The sequence below is a fragment of the Emydura macquarii genome, unplaced genomic scaffold (assembly GCF_026122565.2).
Source record: "Emydura macquarii macquarii isolate MOO-44397 ecotype Brisbane River unplaced genomic scaffold, CSIRO-AGI_Emac_v2 contig_480, whole genome shotgun sequence".
NCBI classification, from domain to species: Eukaryota; Metazoa; Chordata; order Testudines; family Chelidae; genus Emydura; species Emydura macquarii.
Genome location: NW_027130617.1, coordinates 9,659,601 through 9,684,171, shown reverse-complemented (window position 1 = coordinate 9,684,171; position 24,571 = coordinate 9,659,601). Strand labels below are relative to the sequence as shown.

General features: G+C 39.4%; 2 protein-coding genes across 6 annotated transcripts in view; one reads left to right on the top strand and one right to left on the bottom strand.

Moving 5' to 3' along the window:
• Positions 1-3,014: 3,014 nt before the first annotated feature.
• On the bottom strand, positions 3,015-16,494 carry TMED5 (transmembrane p24 trafficking protein 5). The gene is made up of 4 exons (XM_067538460.1): positions 16,173-16,494; positions 10,303-10,400; positions 9,025-9,208; positions 3,015-4,980 (listed from the first exon to the last, which is right to left on the bottom strand). Exons 1-4 carry the CDS (start codon positions 16,356-16,358, stop codon positions 4,762-4,764), a joined length of 687 nt encoding a protein of 228 aa, XP_067394561.1. The 5' UTR covers positions 16,359-16,494; the 3' UTR covers positions 3,015-4,761.
• Positions 16,495-16,627: 133 nt separating this feature from the next.
• CCDC18 (coiled-coil domain containing 18) overlaps positions 16,628-24,571 on the top strand; it is a 55,578-nt gene continuing 47,634 nt past the window's right edge. For 3 of the 5 annotated variants that reach the window (XM_067538456.1, XM_067538455.1, XM_067538457.1), the window contains exons 1-6: positions 16,628-16,845; positions 19,354-19,503; positions 19,688-19,862; positions 20,122-20,292; positions 21,445-21,554; positions 23,497-23,625. In XM_067538456.1, coding sequence (XP_067394557.1) covers positions 16,628-16,845; positions 19,354-19,503; positions 19,688-19,862; positions 20,122-20,292; positions 21,445-21,554; positions 23,497-23,625 — 953 coding nt within the window. Of the gene's footprint in view, positions 16,846-19,353; positions 19,504-19,687; positions 19,863-20,121; positions 20,293-21,444; positions 21,555-23,496; positions 23,626-24,571 lie in introns of those variants that run through there. The other 2 variants (XM_067538458.1, XM_067538459.1) reach the window with 2 other exon arrangements.

Here is a 24,571-nt window from a genome sequence, read left to right as displayed (position 1 = left end):
ATGAATCATGGTTGTCTAATGTAAGTTTGTCAAAGGAAGATTGTATTGTGCAATAATTGAGACACATTGCGTCACCTCCACAACCACTGTGGAGAAATCAGTTCATTACTCTGGTTCTTAACTGTGTTTTGTCTACTAGCAATCTTGAAACTAGACTAAGCCAGTTGCAGTAGCATTTATGAACTTTACCATAATTGGCTTAAAATTGCACATACTACCTTTTCTAAACCCCATTGTATCCTCATTACACATGGTACTGAAAGCTAAAGACTTCCAAAAATTGATTAAAATTTTTTCACTGCCCTTTCCCCTAAAATATTGCTGGAATTTTGTGTTCCACAGGTAGGATGTAATAACACCTTTATCTGGCAAATTTATTTCACAACATAGGCTTGATTTCATTGGTCTGATACCTTAGTATTTTCTGAAAAAATATAAGCAGTCCCTACTATCCAGTCACATGCTTATGTAAAAGATTAACATTTAATTAAGCTGTAAATATTTAAAGCTTTAACCATGACTACAATAGGGATTTGTAAATGATGTAGATTCAACACTAAACTTCGCCCCCTACTGTTTAAAGAATTAGAGGGTAGATGTCAAATTCTGATCTCACACCATTGTAACTCTGGAGTTGTGCTCAATGGCAGTTAGTTTGCTTCTGCACGAACGTAACTGAGAGCAGAATTTCATCACTAAAATAGGAGGAGACCTTTCTTAAGGAAAGAAATGTCACAAGGGAGTGTTATACAGGGGAGAAGAAATGTGTTAGATATTTCAAGTAAGGCAGAAACTCAAAAGTCAACTGATTAATAAATGTATTTTCAAGTATATCTTTTGCACAGGTTTCATTCCTAATCCCATTACCATTAAACTGAATTCATAGATGTTACCATCAATGGTTAGCAAGTAATACCTGATCTCTTAAAAGAACACACATTTTGGAAATAGTCTTTGAAGGGCTTGCTTTGCTACAGTGTGGAAGTCATGAAGCTTTGCTGTGTGTTACACTATCAGACTGTATTGCAATGCTTGCTCTTTTTTATAGCTCAGTGCTGTAAAATAGTGAGCACTCCTGTAACCTCAAATCCTGCTGAAGTTAGTTGGAACTGAGGGTGCTCAGTCCTTTAAAGGATCAAACCCTTACAGCAGAGTATGCAAAGATGCAGCACTCTTCCTACAACTGTTTAATTAGAGTGCACAAACACAAGTTTAACCTTCTTATTTATTGTAAAAAATCTAGGCTTCTGCATATTTTTATTCAATATCCACAGACCTTAACCATTTAATATTTAGTACAGAATAAAAACCGTTCATCTTACATCCTAGATTTATTTTCCTTATTTCAGTTGATATTTGATTTGTATCTTTTATACAAAACAAGAACAATTTACTCCAACATATACATTTAAAATGTCATTTGTTGCATCTAAGTTTGAACACCATATCCTTCACCCATGATTGCCACTGAAAAATATTTATCAGTTGACATCTCATACAGCTGCATCTATAGAATATCCTCTATTTAAAACTTATTGTCATGAGATGAGGATTTTATTATGAAGAAGTTATAATATAAAGGGTTATTCTAATAACTGAGCTGAGAGCTAGAATACAGTAGCCTAACATCAGAGGTAGACTTCTTAGGCACAGCTTCATGGAAAGGATGCAGCATTTCACAGATGTTGATACAGCATCATATTTGTGGTACTACAATTAAGGTTGCATCACCGGTCTTTTATTAAAAGATGGTTCTATCAATGGTTCTCAATCGGGTACACAGAGGTCTTCCAGAAGGTATGTCAACTCTTCTAGATCAGTGTTTCTCAACCTGGGGTTGTGGAATGGATTTAGGGAGATCACAAGTGCAGGGCTGGTGTTAGAGCGTGGCAAGCAGGCCAATTGCCCAGGGCCCCATGAAGCAACATTACATTTGGTTGGGCTCAGGCTTCAGGGATACAGCAGGCTGGGAACCACTGAGGTATCCAATACAGTATCAGAGTATGTGTAATTCCATGGACAAGTTAATTATAGAAAGGGCAAGGATGGTGTCATTCAATTTCTAAAAATCTACAGACTCATAAGTTCAATGGTGTCACCCTCTGCAATATAGCAGGTGGACTTGGTGCCCCCTTCTCCCAGTTGGTGGGAATTTTGATACTATAAAGTCATTGGAAATGGATTAAGGGTTGGGTATTGTTCAAAGTCCTTTCTCCCATGAACACAATGGTATCAATATGACAAACTTAGAACAATTGTGTAGAGGTGAGAAAATGTTTAAAAGTCAATGTTTTTAATTGTGCTTTAGCAGAGGGATGTATTGCTTAAGTGAAGAGTTTGATCTTTGGTAATCTAGCCTTGACAGGTAGGCCTGAAAACATTTATTCATCGAAGTCACTACGAGTGTCATCTCAGTCTAGGGCAGCACTGCTAGACATGTCACCCTGATGCTTCTCTGCACCACCCTCACAGATTCAGTGTACAAGGCAGTCTGCTGGCCAAATCTTTGCAGCTTGGTGAGCCTCTGGTCTTTGCACATAAGCCTTTGATTAGCTGCAGGATTGGTTTGGGAGCACATGGTATTTCACACAACTGCTGTGCAGTGTGATACCCAACTTGACCCATTTCCAACAACACTGTATGATCAAAATTTCCACCACACAGAAGAGCTGGAGCTAGGAGGGGATGGACAGTGAATCCCCACTGAAATTATGATTAGGTAGAGATCAAATGCACCTCCCTTAGTGATAGAAAGATGTAACCTGCCCATGGAATGAGATTTTTACTATATTATGCTCCCAGAGTAAGAGATGGCATTTGGAGCAGAGAGTGTAAAGTCTGGAGGATGCTTAGGATTCTCAAAGGGAAGTAGAAGGTTTTGTTTTTGTATACAACTGTGGGGAGGGGAGAATGGTCCAGCAGGCACTGAAGTCATATACAGTAAGCAGCATCTTTTTCAATCTTTTTCCTTAAAATGGTTATTGCTAGGCTTCATTCACACATCTGAAATTGAAGTGTAATATCTATATATGATTACCCTTGCTAATAGACCTATGCCACACTGACTGTATTTTCATCAGTCTGTTGCACTGAACAAAATGTTTCCCTATCTACTTCTAAGAAGATAATACTGGGCCCTCTACTGTACTGACCTTCAGACAGATGTGATCACAAAGGAGACAGTCTAGTTGCAGTGTTTCACTTAACATAGGCAGTACACTTCTATACCTAGATTTTAAATGTTTTTTTCTAGCTTTTTTTTAAAAACAACTGATGTGATCAGTGGTGCAGCCCTAGTAGCCTTAACATGGACTTTCAGAGCTAATATAATTTCTATGGGCACTTTCACTGGCTTGAATCTAGGCTGATTACAAAACACTTTAAAAATATAACCTTAATATTTTAGAGTACATTTATGACAAAAAATAATGTACAGCTGAGATGTATTTTCCATGCCCTCAGCAGAAAGAAATGCCAGCTTTGATGCAAGCCATTTCCTTCTTTGAAAGAGATAACAAATTGCTTGTGTGATTGAGCATTACCTTGCAGAGTCCATTCATGCTGCCAACAATCTCAAAATTTAGGACCAAATCTTGTTGGTTTTACTTAGGCCAGTAGTCCCCTTTAATGTAATAGGACTACTCATGGGAGCAGAATGAAAATAGGTACATGACTACAGATTTGTAGATGTTTTGTTGTGGGGAGGGTTTGGCTGAACAACTTTAGCTCTGCTGTTGATGAACTGCTACTCCACAAGTTGTGGCATAAACTTGCATGATCTTAAGTAGCAAAACATCTTAGCAAAATTCGTAATAGAAAAAGGATTTTGGAAGTAAACGTTTAATGTCAAGGTAACATTTCCAAACAATTTTACTTAACTATTAAAGAAACAGTCATCCGAAGAAACTCTTGTCTGAATTTATCTCATTAAAAGTAATATCTAAGATTACAATAACTAAAAGATTAAATATTTCCATTTTACTTTGTGCATTTGACTATTTTGTGTAGTCAATTTTGCTGTTTCAGTGGACCTTTCACACAGCACCAATGAACTAAACAGGAAAATGGGATTGTAAAATCACAAGTGGCAGGCGGACTCCAGGGCAGGCATAGTACCTGCTACTATTTTTAAAATTGACTAAATTTCACATTAACTATCTCTTTAAAGTACTGATGTATATAAAGGTGAAAAAATAAGTTCTCATTGTAATCACTTCACAAATGTTAACCCAGTGTTTCTGTATTATGCTGTACAATAAAGGCTCCTCATTTGAGGGTTTTGGAGGAACTTACATATTCACATTATGGAGAACTGACAATAGCTACAGACTACTTAGAGAGGCCTCAATCCTGCAAACCCTTTGGCACATATGTAACTTTACTCAATGCTTATTTAAAAAATTGTAAACAAATTAGTATTTAGGTGGACATAGGTTTTCAAGTGACTCACAAGATGACTATATGGTAGGTATTAACATTTTGCTTTGTATTTGATCTACCCACCTGTGTCTTATGCATAATGTAGTAAGTCATTACAAATGCAAAAAAACAAAAAAATAGATGCACCATTAAGACTGTTAGTAGCACTTGTGGAAATGGAAGGACAGGGGAAAGGTATTCTGTTCATGTTAGTCACATGTGAATCAAGAACCTGATTATAGCATCTATTTAAAACAAGGGCAAGGTAACATCAGTCTTTTTCTGTAGCAATTTATTGCATTTCCCCCTCTTCACTGGTTATTGCAATGATTACACTAGCTGTTAAGTTCTACTTTTCCTCTTATCTTCAAAAAGACTTTTTAGCATGTAAACCTGAACAGCTGAAACCACTACCATTACTCCCAAGTTGACCATGGACCAGAAATTCACTCTGTTGTAGTTGCTTTCTTGTATATTTCGATCACGAGCTTCAAATGCTCTGAGCAGGGTCTGAATCTGGAGGCTTTTGCTTAATCTAGCTTTGACACTGTTGATGGATTCCTGGTAAGTAACAGAATAGTATTTTTAGAATGTAAAAGCATTTAGAAGGAAACAAATATTTTCTGCTAATATAAATACATATCACATCTCACTTTAAAAAACACCATTCACATTGCTGGTTTTAATTTGTTCATGTGTCACTACACACCTTTTCATTTCTTGGTTAGGTGACAGTTACTTTGCTTATGAATATTACACATTATGGACTTTGATTATTTTTTGTTAGCCTTATTGTGTATATTTTCATATGTTTGAATTTAAATACATAAGACACTTATCCCAGGCTCCAGCCACCTTGACAAATTAAAAAAATAATCCATGGCTTTTTAAAAAACCCCACCCATCTAGGCAGGGAAGAAAGAGAGAGAGATTCTTCAATCCTCCGCAGCCACCCATACAAGTAGCTGGACTACACAGAATGCCTGAAATGTAAACAAAGTTGGTCTGTGTCAGACCAATGTGGAACCTTAAGTCCAAAGTTGAGGCCCACAGAAACAGTCCCCTATCTAATGACCATGTCCTGTAATGTACTGCATTAAGCAAATATCTAATAGGGCAGCTACACTGTTTGTCCTCTACGTTTAGATTAAATTTTCTAAACCAGCACTATATTTTGTGTAGAACTAGATGGGACATAAACCAAAACTATTATTTGGATTTAATACAGCCTCATTGCAAACCTGTATTTTTAAGATATCGTAAAGGTCTGTTTTTATCAGATGGCTCATGAACAGTTCCGCTCTGCACAACTGGACTGCAGAATAAAACTAAGTGTTCTCAGGTGGATTAGCTGACCAACTTTAATACAAAGTGAGCCCGCGTTAGTGCACTTTATGATGTTTTTTGATTTATATGGCACCTATTGACATAGCAGTTAAAGTTTAAGGTTATGGGTAACTATTTCTTAAGAGTGTTTTCCTACTGCTTATTCTGTTGACTGCTTTCTCCTATGTATTCATACAACCCCCAGTTTAAAAGGAGTAGCCGACCTATTGTCTGAACATGAACTCAGATTCTGTGTTCTACTGGCAAAAAGTTATTGGCATCATTAATCCTCCATCTTTATACTGCTTTAGAAATTGTCATTAATGTTTCTAATTATCTTTCACTTCATTTGGGAAGTGAAGGATCATCTAATTTTCAACTATTTTAAAATGTATTTAAAACAAACAAAGGATTTGGCTTCTTAAATAGTGCTGGTTCTCATAATAAAATGAAAACCGGATCTTTTTCCTAAGAAATAGGACCTGATACATCAACTAGATCATTTTCAACATGGCTGAGTAGTGGGTGAGACAGCAAATACTTTTGTAAATAAATTCTTAATGCATGCTGCTGTTGTTTTTTTAGTAGCCATCTGTTTCTTCTGCTTAACTATCAGCAAGCAAGTTCAGGGCTCAATACTGTAGCCTGCTAAGCACTACCAAAACAAGCGCAGGCACAGCCTTACTGTTCATGACTCAGTATTTGCTTCAAGTTTATGTAAACAAACTTACACACCAGTTTGAAAAAAATGGGCCTAGTAATGTGAACAAGCTTCTGCACCTAGTGAACTAAATACCAGGGAAGTGGAAAAAGCTGTGACTGGGATGGAAGCAGTGGAGATAGACAAACACCTATACACTGTCTATACTACATCATTTACAGTGGCACAACTGCAGTGCTTCTGATGACATTCTAAGACGACAGGAGAGCTCTCACGCATCAGCTTAACTCTTGCCTCTGTGAGAGGGGGTAGCTAGGTCAGCAGGAGAAGCTCTCCCACTGACATAGCACTGTCTACATCAGCATTTACTAGGTGGTATAATTTATGTCACTCCGGGGTGTGGATTATTCACACCCTTGAGCAAGCTAAATTATACTGAAATAAATTGTGGTGTAGACATAGTCTAAGTGATACCACTTAATGCAAATGATGTATGTAGTGCCCAGAATTAGGATTTTCAGTTACTCTGATTCAACTGTGCTTAAGAGCCGCATGGGGGGTGGAAGTGGGAGTGGGGGGAGTAGGGCAGCCATGAGGGCCAGCCCACAACACAAACATTTCTAAGGGCTCTGTGAAAATAGAATCCCTCTCAGGCACTTCCTCCAGGGCTCGGGACCTACATTAGGCCATGCCCACTATCTTTGCCAATTTAACAAGCTTACAGCAGCCCCTCCCTTCAGTTTACATTGTTGTATATCATCATCATCAACAAAATACCATGTTCAGCAGTTCTGCTGCTGGATTAACACTTTTCCCCCCACCTCTCATCTACATCCCTCCAAGGCTGAGTCCTCAGTTTGCCCTTTGGCTGTATTACTCAGATAAACAGCTAAGCCACTGTTTGGAAGTATTAGTTCTCTTACAGCTTTCTTTCCCCATCTGTGTTAATTGTTCAATGACAATTAATTCCCATTACACTATATAGTGAATAGGGCACTTCTGCCAAGATGGGAATAAGTTATCCCATAGCATTATTATGAGACACATCAAGAGCATATGTCCAACAAGTGCTTCTGATTCTACCACAGAAACTAAACAAAGCATCTCTGTGAGAGGAGAATTACCAGCTTTTAGCTAGTGGTCAGATGGTCCCCTTTCCCATTATGGGGAGAAAGGACTCAGACTACTGGATACATAGTCCCTTCCAACTATGTAAGGTGAGGCACAGACACACACTGATTTCTCATCCAGTCTGCCATCTGGAAAGAAGACAACTGTTGTTGGGCCTCAAGTAGCAGGGCAGTGGATGCGTACAAGAAGAACCACCCTCAGGGCTACGGAAGATGCTTTTGATGAAACAATATGCAAAATGAATTTATCCACTGGCACATCTAGGATTACATATGCTTTGTGATTAAACAAAACCCCCCTTGGAAGAAAAAAAAACAAAGTTCTGTGTATACAAACATATAAAACAGAAGTTTGTGCCAACATTTCAGGGCAACTTTTGGGAATTGGGCCTGGCTTATATCCAAGTCAGTGTGATGACTTCTCTCACTCACTGTGCCCCTGCCTAAGAATGATATGCATTTATACAGCAATCATCATCCAACTGCTTTACAAATGTTAACATATGAGGCTTAATTAGCTGTGTGGTAAGTGTAGGTAGTAATAGCTTTGTCAGTCATTGAAACACAACCATCGCTGAGGTGCGCAGAAGCATTGTTGTTCTTCTAGAGAATATGTTTGCTTATTTTACGGGTGAGAGGTCACTTTACATTTGTGTATATATAGCTATCAAATGGGTCAGATTTATGACAGTGTGCCTTCAAATCCCTTGCTCACTCAAGATGAGCTTGATCCCAAATTGTATATCTACGTGAATGCTAAGTTAATTGCTGTAGGTCTAAAATCACAAACACCACACGAATCTGTTTTAATTAGTAATACTGTGCTCTTTTGTAGTGCCTTTCATCCAACCAACTTATTAAATCACATTAAGCTAAGCCTCAAAGTTTCCCTACGCCAGTTAATACCCACAGAGGAAACAGACAGACACTTAGGGTACACCTACACTGCATTTAGACACTGATGTTTGGCCTGAGCCAGCTGACTTGGGCCCGCAGGGCTCAGGCTAAGGGGCTGTTAATTGTGATGTAGACATTTGGGATCAGGCTGCAGCCCAAGCTCTGGGACCCTCCGATCTCACAAGGCCTAGAGCCCAGGCTCCAGCCTGAACCTGAAAAATCTACACCACAATTAAACAGCCCCTTAGCCCAAGTCAGCTGGCATAGGCCAGCCATGGGTGTCTAGCTGTAGTGTAGACATACGTAGAGAGATTAAATCACTTGCCCTGGGCCACACAAGAAGTCCATGGCAGAACTGGAACTAGAATCCAGATCTTCTAATGCCCAGTGTTGCTCTTTATGTTCACTCTGTCTCCTTTTGAGGGGGGCCTGTGCTTAATGTGCCACTGTGAGGAGAGAGTGAGCAGCTGTGCTATCCCAGCTGCTCAGGCCCTCACAGTAGAACAAGACTAAAGCATATTCACAGGACAGAATGATAACATAAGTCTTTCAGACACTCAAACAACTGATCCTGTACAGCAGAATACTTACCAGAATATCTTCAAGTTTCATATCCAACAAGTCTGAGCCTGTAATGTACTTTTTCCAGTCTTCTTGTTCTTGTCCTCCTTCTCCCATATTATCTAGGATCAGTTCAAAGAAAATCACCTTTTCTGAAATAGTGCTGAATGTGTTGTCAAAGCAGAACATGTAATCGCCATCTTCTGTTTCCACCCTGTGTATAAGCAAACATCTTTAAACTGAACTGTATTTTTAATGCTGGCTCTAAAGTTAATTTTTTTTAACATTCTCTCTTATCATTATGACAATCATGCAATGAGAAATAATTAAATATGCTATATAGAAATAGAAATAAATGAAATGCGAGGACACACTATGGAATGACATAGCACAACCATAAGTTACAAGTTTTTCTAAGAAAACAAGCTCAGATGATCTTAAGTCTTAGGATGATGAGTAGTAGCTTCCCTTCATTTTTATTAAAAAAAAAAAAATTAAAAATTAAAGCTTTGAAAGATTAATGCTCACAACCACTTTTAAAAATAAAAGACAGCAGCCACTTCTTATAACTATGGAAAATAGAAATACCTTTTAAAAGTTTAAATTGACCACTGGCTGCAAAAGGAGCAGAGAGAAGATAGAAACTTAGTCTTTATAAATGGTCCCTACTCCTCTGAAGTTAACTGACTTTAATTGTACCAACACTGGGCCCCAAATATTTGAGAAAATAAATTTTATATCATTGTTAAAAACACAAACCACATCAAACCCTGGAAAAAGATCGGACTGCTACCATGCCAGATAAATGATTACTTGAAATGGCGACTAGGTTACTTTAGTACAGAGAAAACACCCTGCAGCAAAGACCTGGACCTCCACAATAAGGAGTGCTTAGCTGCTGACTAGCAATAAACAGACAACCACCATTGCAAGTCAAATAAATCCTTCACTCCTGGAAGAACGTATCTAGGAAGTATTAATAGACTAACACAAAATTAAGAGTACCTCTATGAAATACTGGTGTGCTCAAGCTGCTTTGTTAAAAAGCCTATAATATCAAAAAAAACAAATTAAACAACAAGCATGTGAACCATGTATGTATCAAGCATTTTGCACTAATCACACTAACAAGCTTCTTATATTCTGCATTCAAGAAGTGATTTAGATTAACACCATAGCCAGTTTTTACGGCCATTAAGAACAACCATGATGTTAAATACTCAACTCTTAAGTTTTGTATTTGTTTGAAGCAACTATAATACTACTATATATAATTCTGAGGTTCAAATTTGGAGATTTTAGACTTACGTGTGGACTCCATCTGATTTTCTCTGATGAAAAACTAGGATTTCACCTTTTGGAGATTCCAGGTAAAAATCAACATCTAATCCTGCTCCGTCTAAAACCTGTGAAGTCAGTCAACACAAAAAAAAATGGAAACTCCTGTCTGAGTTGTTGAAAATGAACATTTTATATAAAAGAACTGATACAGAGAAAATGTAAAGGGTGAATACATCTACATTAGAGTTCAAACCAAGTTAACTAGAATCAGGTTTTCGCCAGAAAGGTGCTACACTGTTTTAAATTCCAGCATAGATATGACCCAATCATGTTAGGAAATGAATAAACTGAGCTTTTTCCTAACACTTTCTACCATTGCTTTCTCTAATGCAATTCCACCAATGGTAGTAATGGTGGGAGAACTAGGATAGACAAGGCACTGAAGGAATTTTTATTCATTGTCACCTAGACCTGCTCTGAGCAGGGTTAGATAGCATGGTAGTAAAAACACCAGCAGATGGTCTACACCAGTGGTTCTCAAACTCTTTAAATGGAGCCTCCCCTATGGACTTTTGTCTAACAATAGTGACCCCCCTCTCCCCCCTGCGCTTCCCACACTGTAGGCCATTTTTTTCCTGAAAGGGGTGGGTTTGGGGGAAGGAGGGGCGCGATTGTTATGAGCGTGCTTCCTGCACTGTAGGCCCTAACAATTGTGCCCCCATTCCCCCAAACCTCTCCCTTTCAGAAAAAAACAGGGCCTACAGCATGGGAAGTGGGGAGCATAGCAGCAGCAATGTGGGGAGCAGCAGTGCAAGAAGTGTGCCCGGCGGTGGCAGGGGGCTGCTGCTGCTGCAGGAGGAGGTTGACGGCGGCTGCTTCCATCTCCGGGGAGCATGGAGCTGGACCGGCTCTGTCCCCTGCTCTGCACCCCCCTCATGATCCATCTCTTGCCCACCCCCCACTTTGAGAACCACTGATCTACACTAGCACTTCCATTATAGATTTCACTTGTGGAGCGGTACCAGTGTTGGTTAAATGGTGGGAAATTTTAAGAAAAAAATCTCAGAGTAGATAAGGCTTTATAATTTAGATCATACCTAGAAATTTTCTGACAAGAATAGTATTTAAAGAGGGTTCTAACAAGGTTTCAAGTCACGGAGAACAACCCAAGGACTTCCTTGTTGGATCAGAGTTAATAATGCAGGAGACATGCAACTCATCACATTAAGTATAGCTATAGAAGAGGGGATTTCTGTAGTTTTCTGCTTGTCAGTGAAGTACTGCAGATTTAGGTAAATTCCAATCCAGTAAGATGCTGAGCTTTCTCATCTCTCATCAAATTTAAAAGGAACTGAAGGCATTTAGCATGTCACAGGATCACACCCTTTTAGTCTGTCAACTCTAGAAAGTTGTACTGTTTTAATTATACCAGTATGGATGCAGTTATATTGGTACAAAGGTGCTCTTTATGCTGGCCTAGTTATTCCCACATGAGAAGGAAAATAAATATACTGGTATAAGTCACCTTTACACTGGTATTACTGGTTCACACTAGGACTTTTACCACTATAACTATTTTGGTTTAAAAAAAAAACAAAAACAAAAACAAACAAACAAACAAACAAACCACTACTTCTCCCCAAAACAGTTAAACTGGTACAACTTTTAAGTGTAGACTAGGCCTGCCTCACTCAGGACCCAATCCTGGTCCTACTGAAGTCGGTGGCAAAACTCACAATGACCTACCTCAGTAGGTGCAGGATTGGAGGTTTACAGAAAGGAAGGAGGTAGAAGAAAATAATTAAGAAAAAGATGACCAGAATGAACAGATAAGTAGTGTTACAACTTTAATATTGTGATATGATCTGCACACACTGGATCAGAATCTCAATTTCATATTGTTCTACTATATGTTGTGAACATGTCTTTGGAGAATTTTGGTCAGAGAGAAACTATTCTCGCTCTTTATGCATTTACAATTCGTAATTAAAACAGTGGATAACATTTCAATATTAAACACGTAGAAGCAAAACTTGAATCCTTTCCACTTATGCAAACTAAAAAACTAATGAATACTCCTGGAAGATATAAAGATGGCTTGGGGAATCAATAGTGGAACATGGATCTTTGATAGGATCAAAAGACCTATGAGAGTTAAGTATTTGTTCCCTCTGTAATAAATGGGAAAGGGGCATTTCAATTACTTTGTCTGCTTTGATTTTTTTTAAATTAAACAAAAACATCCAAAGATTGTTAGATTTTTGGTTATTGCTCAAGCAGGGCCATGGACAGAGCTATTTAGGTTGAATCACCTTAAACTAGTTACAATTAGACATTTTTTTGGACATACTTAAAAAAAATTGAGACTATAGCATCTGTTGGAACTGCTGCATTCTCAGCAGCAAGACGAATGATTAAATGACCATGGACTCAGGTCAGGTTTGAGGAACACTGGCGGGACAATGAGAAGTGTATACTGCTGCTGCCTGTATGGTGCTTGTTCTATGAAGAAAGGATTTTAGGCCTGGTCTACACTAGAGAGTTTTGTCGACAAAATATGCGTCCCATCTATTGTCCCGCCACAGTTAGGGAATCCCATCGCTGCGAATCCTTCCACTATTTCACGCACATTGCCCAGAGTCACAGTCCTTCACAGCAAAATACAATTAATGGTCCTGCACCCTTGCAATAACACAGCTCCAACGGTGGACTTGCCAACTCCAAACTGATTAGCGACTGACTGGTAGCAATCTGGAGTTGCCAGCTTCCACACGGCAATCACGACACACTTCTCCACAGAGAGGGCAGCTCTCAATCTGGTGTCCTTATGCTGCAGGGCAGGAGTCAGCTCCACACGAAGTTCCAAGAAGGTGGCTTTGCGCATTCGAAAGTTCTGTAGCCATTACTCGTCATCCCAGACCTGCATAATGATGCGATCCCACCACTCAGTGCTTTTCTCACACACCCAGAAGTGGCGGTTCACTGTATGCCGATGTTCTGTGAATAATAGTAATGCGGTGCTGTTTGTCTGCATGTTACTCAATAAGTCAGGCTCCTTGGATTCCTGTTCTGATTTGGAGCTCATGATGTACTGCGTGAGCAGCCGCGATGTGTTCAGAACACTGAAAGCAACAGTGGAAAGTAGTGCAGGATCCAGATTTGGATACAAATAGTGGGTGCACAGGAAACAGCAGAGAGCCGTTGGAAAAATGGCATAATTCGCTGCCAGCAATGCAATGACTGTTGGTACGGAAACACAATGCACCATGGGGTGCTGACCCAGCACCCATGCTGCTCCACGCTCCTCTCCCCCATCTGATAATTCCTAGCGGCAGAAGGTGCTGAGTTGCATGGTGGAATAGCTGTCCACGATGCATTGCTCTCACTGACGATACTTCAGCAACAAGTGTGGATGCATTTTGGTGACAAAACGAGTGTTGTGTGGATGGGCATGAGCGCTGTTATTATAGCACTTTTTATCATGGATATAATTATCGTTGACAAAACTTTCTAGTGTAGACAAGACAAGGCCTTAGTTAAAGTAAGGCCTGCCTCTGAGAGGTGCAGAACACCTTCAACCCAATTTTTATGGATTTAAAATAGTATTTTTCACCATTTAAAAAAAATGCTTTTCTCTTCACTGTTCCTGGGGAACTCAGCAGGAGAAGACAGATAACTCAATGGGACTACTCATGTTTAAAATTAAGCACGTGCATAATTAGGCTTTTATCCTGGAAAGACTACAGGTGAAATAGTGAAACTGACTACACACAAAGTACTGTCAAATACTAATTAAACAAATGAAAAACAAAAATATTTTCTCCTCTTCAAATCTCTCCCAGCTATAACAGTTTTAGTAACAGTAGTCAAAAAACATTTTTAGACAGAAATGTGATTTTTAATTTGGCAGTATCCAATTCAACAGGGGAAGGTCATTGGAATATAAAAAGCCAGCAGAAATAAAGTATTGTGATTGTACCAGAAACGGCTCACAACTAATCTTCATATTACTGGATTGAAAGCCACTGTCAGTTCTACAGACAGAACTACACCCATGCTCCAGGATTATTCCCAATACAATCTGTCAGTGGGGATGCCCTGTCCATATGTACCAGGATGGACAACTGTGTTTGTGTAAATGCATCTGAAAAAATACAGAAACCTGAAGGCAGGGCAGAGGATTGTGGGAGTTTCCCCCCCACACAGTTCAATATACCTTTGTTCGTTGGAGGGTTTGCTAATCTAATTAAACAAATGCAGTTAAGCGATCCTATCTACACAGAAGAATTGTGTTAGACCCAGTTGCAGCCTGACAGCAAGGTTAAAAGATGGCACAACCATACAGTTAGGAATCACCCACTAATATTGTGGGTGGACACAAGCAGTGTGTATGGAGTCAACCATGTTAGTTAGAACTTAGTTGCAAACATGATAAAAATCTGTCATGTAAACAGTTATTTTATTATAAAACCAGTGAATTGCAAGTTATAAAACTGATCATACAGACTGAAGTGGGGGAAAAACAATAGAAATTGAGAGAGAACACTACATATTTCCATGGAATTGCAGGAGACAGATTACTTATTTTAACACTGCTGGACTATAGATTCCAATTTACTGCCTAAAACAGACTCCATAGTTGTTTTGCTTCTATAAACTTTTAGACTCATAGACTTTAAGATCAGAAGGGATCATTGTGATCTTCCTCTGACCTCCTGCACATAAATGACTCATTAGCATTGTTTGCCTGCCTGCTCCTGTCCACTCTGTCTTTCAATCTGGAAGACAGACAGCGTTAGGTCCAGAAAGTTTCTTGTGCAAAAGATCCTTGCATAACATTTGAACTTGGGCTCTTGGCTATCTAGCGTGGCCCTGCTTTTAACCCTTTCTTCCCTGCCTGCCCCCAGAGCCCGGCCTTTCCCTTCTCCTCCTCAGCTCCCGCCCCCTCCGCCCATCTAGCATTTTCCACAAATGTGCCTCTTGGCCAAAAAGTTTTCATGGAAGAGAAGGGGGTCGGTTTCCAGGCAGTGCCCCCTTAAGATGGCTGAAGTAGGGCTGCCAGTTTTGGTTGAATGTATTCCTGGATGCTTCATCACATGACATAATCTTTAATGAGATTAATTTTTTTTAATTCCTAGAGACTCCAGAACAATCCTGGAAGGTTGGCAACGCTAGGCTGAACCTCACTGTCCCCTCAGCAATTCCTCGGCCTATTTGTCCACCCAGCACAGTGAGTAACTTCTCCCCCCCCCCCTCTTTTTTCTTTTTCAGTGTTTAATAATGTATTAACTTTTCCTATTAAACGGTACATTCTCTAAGATGACAATCTCCTGGTAGTTTTATTTACAGTCTTCAACATGTTCTGTAATGATTACTGACTAAAACACACAACATACATATTTTCAAACGTTAAATAGAAGCACATTTTATTCAAAAGTAATTCTACACACTACTTCTTCCATAAAAAATATAAAAAATAGTTTAATTACTATATTTTACCTAAACCAGAATATTTAAGAATTTTCTTTCACATATGATGCCCTCTCCCCAAAAAAGGGAGAAACTGAAAAGGAGACTGCATCACAAATTAAATGACTAATGCCATCCATTTAAATTCACCACAAGAGCAAATCAGTTCTATTTAGCAACTTGCAATCTTGGCAGGCAGGAAATCTGCCCCGTTCTCACTTCCCGTTACAGCCAATCGCTGCAGTAACCGGCTCGTGAAGCAGCTTTAGGGCCGGCTAATAAATCTTCCTGGCAACGGGGCCAGCTGGCCTCTGCAAGCTGCACATCGGGAAGGCGGGTCCCCCCCTCCCGCGCGCGGCAGAGAGGATCCAGGCAGGGCCGGCTCCGCCCACCCCACGGTCGCCCAGACCCGAGCCAGGCCCCCTCACCTGGTACTCGACCTCCAGCGAGGCCCCCTGGCGCATGGGCTGGAAGAAGCACTCCTTGCGGCCGGCGGGCAGCGTGAAGGTGAAATCGCCGTCCAGGGAGGGCGCGAACCCGAAGGCACCGGGCGGCAGGAGCAGCACGGGGTGGAGGAGGAGCAGGAGCAGGCGGGATGCTGCGACTGTCTCCATCCCCGCGGGCAGTGCCGGGCCTGGCTCGGCGCGCTCCAGCTCTGCCCAGCTCAGGCGCTGACACAGGATGTTCTCACGGACACGGGGGAGGAGCCCCCGCCCACGAGCAGCAGCAGCAGCCGCCAGGGTGGTGGCTGTGAGCAAGACGGAGCCGCCCGCGCCTGAGTCCGGGGAGGAGCAGCCCGTAAACACACAACCCAATCGCACAGCAGCTGCTCCTCCCACTCCCGGAAGCGTTCTCACACCACCCCACCTCGCTCGACTGGTGCATGTATGCACACACCTCCACCGCCCCACAATGCACCGGCGGCAGGGAGGCAGGACTGCGGCGCTGCCAGCCAGTGGGCAAAGGGGGAAGGGCTGTTTTTTTTCTTCAAGGTCCGCCTCGGATGTCCATTTTTCGGGGCGTTGTGGGAAATGTAGTTCGATCCCCGTTCAAGGGGGCGGATGAGCCCAGACGTCAGACTACCATTCCCAGGGGGCAAAGGTTGAAGGAATAGGCTCGAACGGTGAAACGCGCATGCGCAGTAGCAGAGTTTAGGGCTGTTGCTGTCTAGGTTTGCAACTTAACGGCCCGCGCGCTGTTCGAACGGGCGTAGACGGGGTGCCTTTCGGGACAGCTTTAGAGCGCGAAGTATGAGTTGATAGAGAGCAGCCGCGCGCCCCGTGAGGGTCGGGGTGGTGGCAGAAGCTGCTCTCCAGGGACTTTCCCGGCGGTGAGCCAGCCCCCACCGCCCCTTATTTGGGGATGGGAGGCGGAGGGGGCCGGGTCGCTGGGCTGCAGGGTCCCAGGACGGAGCTCCCGCAAGAGGGGACCGGGTCTCTCTCTGAGGGGATGGTGCCAGCCCACGCTCGGCTCGCCGGGATCTCCAGGCCAGGCCCGGCCCGGCCCCGCTCTAGCTCTCGCCCAGCCGCGGGCTGCAGAGGGAAGCGGAGAGCAGCGCTGCTGAGCAACGCGAAGTGCTGTGCTTCGAGGCGGGAGCTGAGGAGGAGAAGGGAGAGGCCGGCCCTGGGGGCGGGCAGGGAAGAAGGGGGTGAGAGCAGGGTGCGAGGGGCGGAGGAGGAGGAGGGGGGGGTCAGTCCTAGAAGCAGGGCTGGGACTGGGAGTAGAATACTCCCACGGGGCGGGGGGAGTTGGAGAAAGAAAACACCAGACCAAATTAAAACAAAATCGTTGTGTGACAAGCCAGGCGCTAATCTGATCTGAAAAGAAGCCATTGGAAACCTGTCTGACTAAAGCTTTCTGTCTTCCTCCTCGCCCACCTGCTTCTGATTGCCTGTCTACTCTGTGTGCCTGCACTGTAGTGGCACACTGGGCATGCTCGCTGGTGAAATGGGATCCTCTCCCTACTGGAATAGGGGAAAGTGAAGATCCCTCTCCCCAGAACAGTGGCCTGCCAATGTGTTTCAAGCCTGATTTAGTTGTGGTTGGTCCTGCTTTGAGCAGGGGTTTGGACCTCCTGAGGTACCTTCCAACCCTAATCTTCTATGATTCTGTGACTGGGAGGAACCACTTTAAGTGTGAGAGTCCACCATGCCCATTCAGTTCTCTTTGCATCAATAGGTAAAGGTGATGGTTGTGATTAAAGCATAGTTGTCCATTAGCTGAGGAACTCAGTAAGTGTAGGTCATCAAACAGCTATCTCGGTGTATCTATTTTCAGTGCTAATCTGGGCTGTATTTGAACTGTGAGTCAGAAGTGAAGGATTCTATAAACCAAAGAAATCCCATTGATTTCACTTGGAGTTGTGTCTATTTGCTTACCAACAGGTTAGGCAAGAACATATATTTAAATATTTCTAGCAGAATGTCCACTTTCTTTTCACATGAAGCTTAGTGCAGGCATGACTGAAGTGTTGCTGGCATAAGAGAAGAAGGAAGATGTAATAATCTGTTCCCTGTGTTACAGGAGTATAATGTTTGCTTATTGTTAATTCGGTTCACAAGGTGGCGGGTCCTCTTGAACCTTCATTGCTTTTAAAATTTTAGGTATCAGCAGTAGCTGAATCTGCCTCCAAGGAAGCAGTCTTTCCTTTTGATCTTGTTTTGCCATGGACTACACTGGTGGACTCTGGGGGGTTACTCTTGAAGATCACATGGAGAACGATATCTGGTTCCATTAGTGATATTCTTAGATGCACAGATACCTGGGTGATAAAAGCATCATTAAATACACTTGCATGAGATAAACATAACAACTGTACTCTGTAGACTGTACCAGCTAACATTTTTTTTCTGGTTGTAATGTAATGCATAAGTCTTATAAACTGCTATGTGGTTTGGGTTCTGGCTATCTTTTTTGATGATTCTCTCGGTGTGCACCATTCTGGTCATTGAAGGTAGTTAGTTGCCAACTTGCTAATGGTCCCCACATCTGAATTGTGAGAGCTTGGGGGCATTGTGTTTTCAATGTGAGAGGTCTAGGTTCTGAATTTCACTTCTGCCTTTGATTAAAAATAAACCAAAAATGGTGTGTGTTTTGTTGACTCTTAGGGCACCTTGCAATATCTATGTTCATGCAGGCCTTTCTTAAATAAATGAGATGCATAGAGAGTTAAATATTTGTTATTTCTATAGTGCAGTGTTTCTTTCATTTAAAAGAGCAGATATGCCTACTGCCATATTTGTGTGCCATATTTTATAGATAATAAATAAACCATTTCTTCATTCAATTCTATTCCTATTCTATTTCTTGTATAAAAGATCAACCTATTTGTACACAGTAATCCAAATATACTCATTCCTGACACTTCTCAGTTATTAAAACATAAATATATTTGTTACCAAAGAGAATAAGGAAATAGCCAAGTAAAAGCAATTGTATATAGCTGTGCTTTCAAGTTTGTATTGGTATGAAAGGAGGCAATAAGTGAGACTTTGCATGTATATAAGGAAAACAAATATACACAAAGCCTATTGAAAAAATAAGTGCTACATTCCACAAATAGTGTACAATGATGTTAAATTCAATTTTAATATTAGACACTTATTTTAGACAAATGTACAGTACCAATGGAATCCAATTTATGGACTTGCATACGAAAGATGATGAAGAAGAACTCTTGCTTGCAAATGTAGAGGCACTCAGGAGTAAACTGAGGAAAACCGAGAGAAATCTACAAAATCTAGGGGAAGAGTTTTCAAGGTATGAGTGTATCTAAGAGTAAGAACAGAACTAGCCCTTAAGTCTTTCTAGTAGTTTAAATCTATATTATTCACTATAATCTATTATTATAACTTCTGGCTTTATTTGTGTTTTGTTTCAGGTGTATTTGGTAAAAACACTGCTGGAGGGGGAATGCTTATTATTGTTTTGTTTTTGATTCTAGTATTAGTTCGAGTGAGCAATCTGTCCACAGCTCTCATTTCAGTGAGTTTGTGGGACTAACACTGGAAGATCTTGTTCAGCCCAATTGCAGTGAATTTCAAAATTATTCAGCTCATAAGAGTGCTGGTAAAATGTCCCACCAGAGCAGGGATTCTCAAAGGAAATCCAGAACCAAAGTAATTATTTTACTTCATTTATTTATTTATTTATTTATTTATTTTTGGTATGACATTTGTTTTACACATTTGTGATTTTTTATGAACATTTGACTTTATCCTTTCACTTTTAGGCTTCTCAGCTAATATATAATAAGCACTGGGGAATTGTCATGGTAACATTGCTAATCACTTATTAAACGTATTATTTCTCTGACTTAAGTAAGATTGTCCTACAAATATGCATTGTTGATGTATATCTTTTTTTTTTTACCTCAAGTCTTACCCAGTGTCCACACCTTTTAATAAAAGTATGGAACAAGAAAATGAACATCTTAGAGAGAAGCTGAATATACTTCGAGACCAAAATGCATCTTTGACTTCCCAGAACCACTCTCTAATGAATAAAATGGAAACTATCAACTTTGAACTGACTCAGTCAAAAACAAGAGTAGGTATCTTAAAAGAATTGAATCTGGTCTCTAGCAACACAAACATTTTAAAAAAATAAATAATTGGTAACTATATTGTAGTTTTGAGTAGAATATGCTGGTTGTTCAGCTTGGCTTAATCTATTTAAAATTCATTAATACTCAATCATACTATTAGTCTTATTTTTAATTATTAATTTGTCCCTAGTCATGGACTAAGACCCCCATTGTTCTAGGTGCATAACAGAAACACAGAACAAAATGACAGTTTCGGCACTGAAAAGATTACAATCTAAATATAGTAATAAAGATGCTCTGTAACCCGTACAAGAAGTAATTTGGTAAAAATTTTTTTAGCATTATATATAAATGTGTTTGCAGTATATCTGCCTGAGCTAAATTGTTCTCTTATATACATATTTACATTGGGAACTGAAGAAGACTGGTCTTATTTCCAAATAAAGAGCAACATCTCTGATAGGTAGAGAAAATGAAGTTGAATTATGAGGGGATATTGCAGACCAAGGAGAGAAGTAGATTATTCAAATATCTATATTTTTAAAATACATATGTGTATATTGACAAAGAGAGAATGTTTTGCTTGTTTTTAGTTTACATAGAATCTTACTGAAATCTTTGCAGACTACAGCATTGCAGGAATAGCATGAAACGCAGTTACTGAGACGTAAAGGACTCTATTTTATGCATGTTGGTCTTCAGAATAAAGATTATAGTATATTATACTTTGCATCTGTGCTGCTCAGGGTCCATGCAGAGGACAGGTCATGGAGAAAAAAAAAAAGAGGAAGAGATAACAGCTAGTGGGGGTGAGAGAACAAATTACAGTTGCAAAGAACAAATTACTCACTGTTCTGACTTGTAAGAGAAAAATGGAGGAGTATTAATTTTTGGAGGAAAAAATTGAAACAACTGTAAACAAATTCTTTAACATACCAAAACAGACTGGAATGGTACCAGAGGAACTGGTAATGTGCTAAGCAGAAGGGAAAGGCTTGAAGTCAGAGTGAATATGGTGTGGAGGTTTCCTGGCAATTTCTGTAGCACAGTTAGGCAGATAGCATTATTCAATATATAACAGACACTTTTTGCACAATTCATTTTAGGGCATATTTGCAAATTTTAATGAAGTTCCAAATATGTTTATATTTCAGATCTCTTTTCTTGAATCAGCTTTAGGTACACATTCAGTCAGCATTCCTATGTTAGAAGAACAGATTGCAAATTTGGAAGCAGAAGTTACAGCTCAAGATAAAGTCCTGAGGTAGTAAATGTACTTTTCCCTTTCCTTATGTACCTTTTGATCTATTTGTTTAATTCCTGGCTTTTTCCCAGGAACTGAGAAAAATGGATTGCTTCCAAATGTAGTGCTTTTCATAAAAACCATTGTGAAATTTTGAAATCTGTCTTTGACATTTTGCCGTATTAGTGTTTTTTATTTGTGTATGTGAGGCATGATGAAAATGTGTTCTAAGAATTGAAGGTAATGAAGATTCGGTAAAATAAACTAAAGAATTATAAAATAAATAATTTATAACCTGGGGTAAACATAAATGTGCCCCTACAATTGAGGTTATGTATACCTTGCAGATATATAGATATTTGTACCCATTATACAATGAGCAAACTTGTTCGTCTTCTCAAACATACCTGCTTTTTACTGTAGAATCCATCAAGCCTGACTGTCCAAAGAAAACTTGCCAAAGCAAAGCACCCTACTTGTATGGCTGTCAGCTTTACTTTTGGGGACATCAATCCCCACATTGATTTACAATCCTCATTTGCTATCTTAGTTATACTATAAGGCACTGATCTCCCTACCAAAGCCGAATTATCTTTGCCTGTGTAAGTAGTATTAGATTGGCTCTTTTGGACACACTTGTATTCTTCAAAATCATAGAATAATTGAAAAAATAAACAAAATCTCTCCTGACAAACAAATATAAAAACTACTCCACTTCTTTCACAATAACATTTTCATTTTGTTATCTACATGAAACAGATCTGCTTAAGCAGAGAGATACACAGCAGCTGCAAACCTTGTTATGGGAATAAGTTGAGACACTTTCTTCACAAATATATTTTACATTAGTTAAAAAATGCCACTGATATTACATTGTTTTACATGGTGCATGGTAGAGCACTAAGATTTCATTTGCGCTTAATATGACAGGTGCCTCACAAGAACACACTCAGTCCTCTGTCCCCTTACATTACCAAGGATAAAACATACATAGTAGTGACCAGTGGAATATATGTTCTACTTATAATGAATATATGCAGTTGGAGGCAATGACTTGTAAATAGATTTGGAAGGATCAGTTTTTTTATTGATAATTGTTGGTAAACATGGATTTTCGGTATGAACCACCGAAAAAATATTTCCATAGATGATGATTGAAATTTACTGATAGGTAAATAAGAAAAATGCTGCTTGAGAACTTCTTAGACTTTTGAATTAGGCTTGTTAGAAATAGACTAGCAAATGAATAGTAAAAACAGGTAAGGATATTTGACGTGATCTTGACAATTTGTGTGGTAATGGTTTATAAAGCTTTAGCTTTTTGAATTTCAATGTCTACTGTCTTTAAATAACTGTCTGACCTCCCCAACATAAATTTTCTGCAACTGTGAACATTTAAATGAATAAAAATCTAAAAAAAAAATTCTTAAACACTGATATAACCCATCAGAATTATAAAAATCGAATTCTGCCAAGCCAATTATAAATTCTGACTCTGAATTTTGGGTAAGGTGACTTTCCTGATTATTATAATTTTTTATTTTATTATATATTTGTATTGCGATGGCACCCAGAGGCCTGGACCAGGGTAGGGCCCCACTGTGCTGGATGCTGTACAACACACATAGTAAATGAACATTCCTACCCCAAATTGATTTAAATCTAAATACACAGTTTAATAAGGAGGAAACTTACTTTACCAAATAAGTAACTTTAATCTTAATATCTTTTATTGGGTTATTCTTTATTGTATTAGCTCAAATACAGAACTATTGCTTTCTTTGGATAGAGAGGCTGGTGAAACAGTTTCCCATATATCAGACTTGCTAGACCTATTGAACTTCGTATCTGAAAAAGAAAAAAATATTATTTGATATTTTTATCCACCAAAACAAATGCTTCTGATATAAAATGCTTCCTGCTAATTTAAAGTTATCTAATAATTCTTAATTTCTTTTCCTAGAGATGCAGAAGATAAATTAGACCAAAGCCAGAGAATGGTGGTAGAAAAAGAACACATTTTGCAAAGGTTTAAAGAGGAATATAAAAAATTGAAAATGGATTTAATTGAACGAAGCAAGCAAGGAAAGAGGTGATTATATACTTAAAAACAAATTAAATTGGGACAGTGTCCTTTTTTTATCCTGGCAATATCCAATGATCCTTGTCTCAGTATCACACATTAAAACACACCTTTGTTAACTAAATAAACAGGCCAACACCTATTTTTTTAATTTTGTATTAAAAAACAAACAAACAAACAAAAAACTTGATGCAATGTAAGGTTGAGAGTTGAAATGCATGTTCAGGGTCTATTTTTGCTACAACAATTTTAACTCATCCACACTGCACTTATATGGAAGCATACATGTAAAAACATAGCCCCAGAGCATGCGAAGACTTATGCATCTGCTTAACTTTACACACTCAGAGTAGTTCCAATGAAGTCAACAGGAGTACTCAGAATTCATAAAGTTCTTTACATATGTAAATCTTTGCTGGATTGGGATTATAAATAGTAATAAAAAATACTACTTAAATGTAATGTGGTGGACTTGTGAGTACAATGGCTTTTAAATTTCCAGAAGTTTGGGCATTTCATCTCTGTCTTAACAATCATTAATAGTATTTTGTTTTTAAAGACAAAAGAGAGGAAGAAATAAAATGGGTAGATGCTAATCTGTTTATTTAATTGTTTATTTAACAATCAAAGATGTATTTGAATGTATGATCTAGTGGATGCCACCTGGATCCAGGAGAGGGCTTTGATTCATGGGCTTATTTTGAGAGGGTTCAGCAGTGATTTTGCTTTTAAATTCTTAGACTTACTATTGCTTAGATGTCTTATTTAATATATCTGCAGATATGCCTGATTTTTTTAAAAATATGAAGCAGTAATTCATATAATAAGTTAAAGTACATTTTATTTTAAAAACTATATCTAAAATAACTAAAAATTTGAAAGGAAGGTCAGTTTACCTTATGCTATTAGTTTATTCTTTGTATTTCAAGTTTGGGTAATTTGGGGAGATAGTTAT

Bases quoted from the DNA above. Each gene is read 5' to 3' on its own strand.
- TMED5 (XM_067538460.1), bottom strand. From the start codon at position 16,358: ATGGAGACAGTCGCAGCATCCCGCCTGCTCCTGCTCCTCCTCCACCCC. The intron at 10,401-16,172 runs GTGAGGGGGCCT...CTGACTTCACAG, and splicing joins CGCTGGAGGTCGAGTACCAG to GTTTTAGACGGAGCAGGATT. The intron at 4,981-9,024 runs GTAAGTATTCTG...GTTACTTACCAG, and splicing joins TGAAACTTGAAGATATTCTG to GAATCCATCAACAGTGTCAA.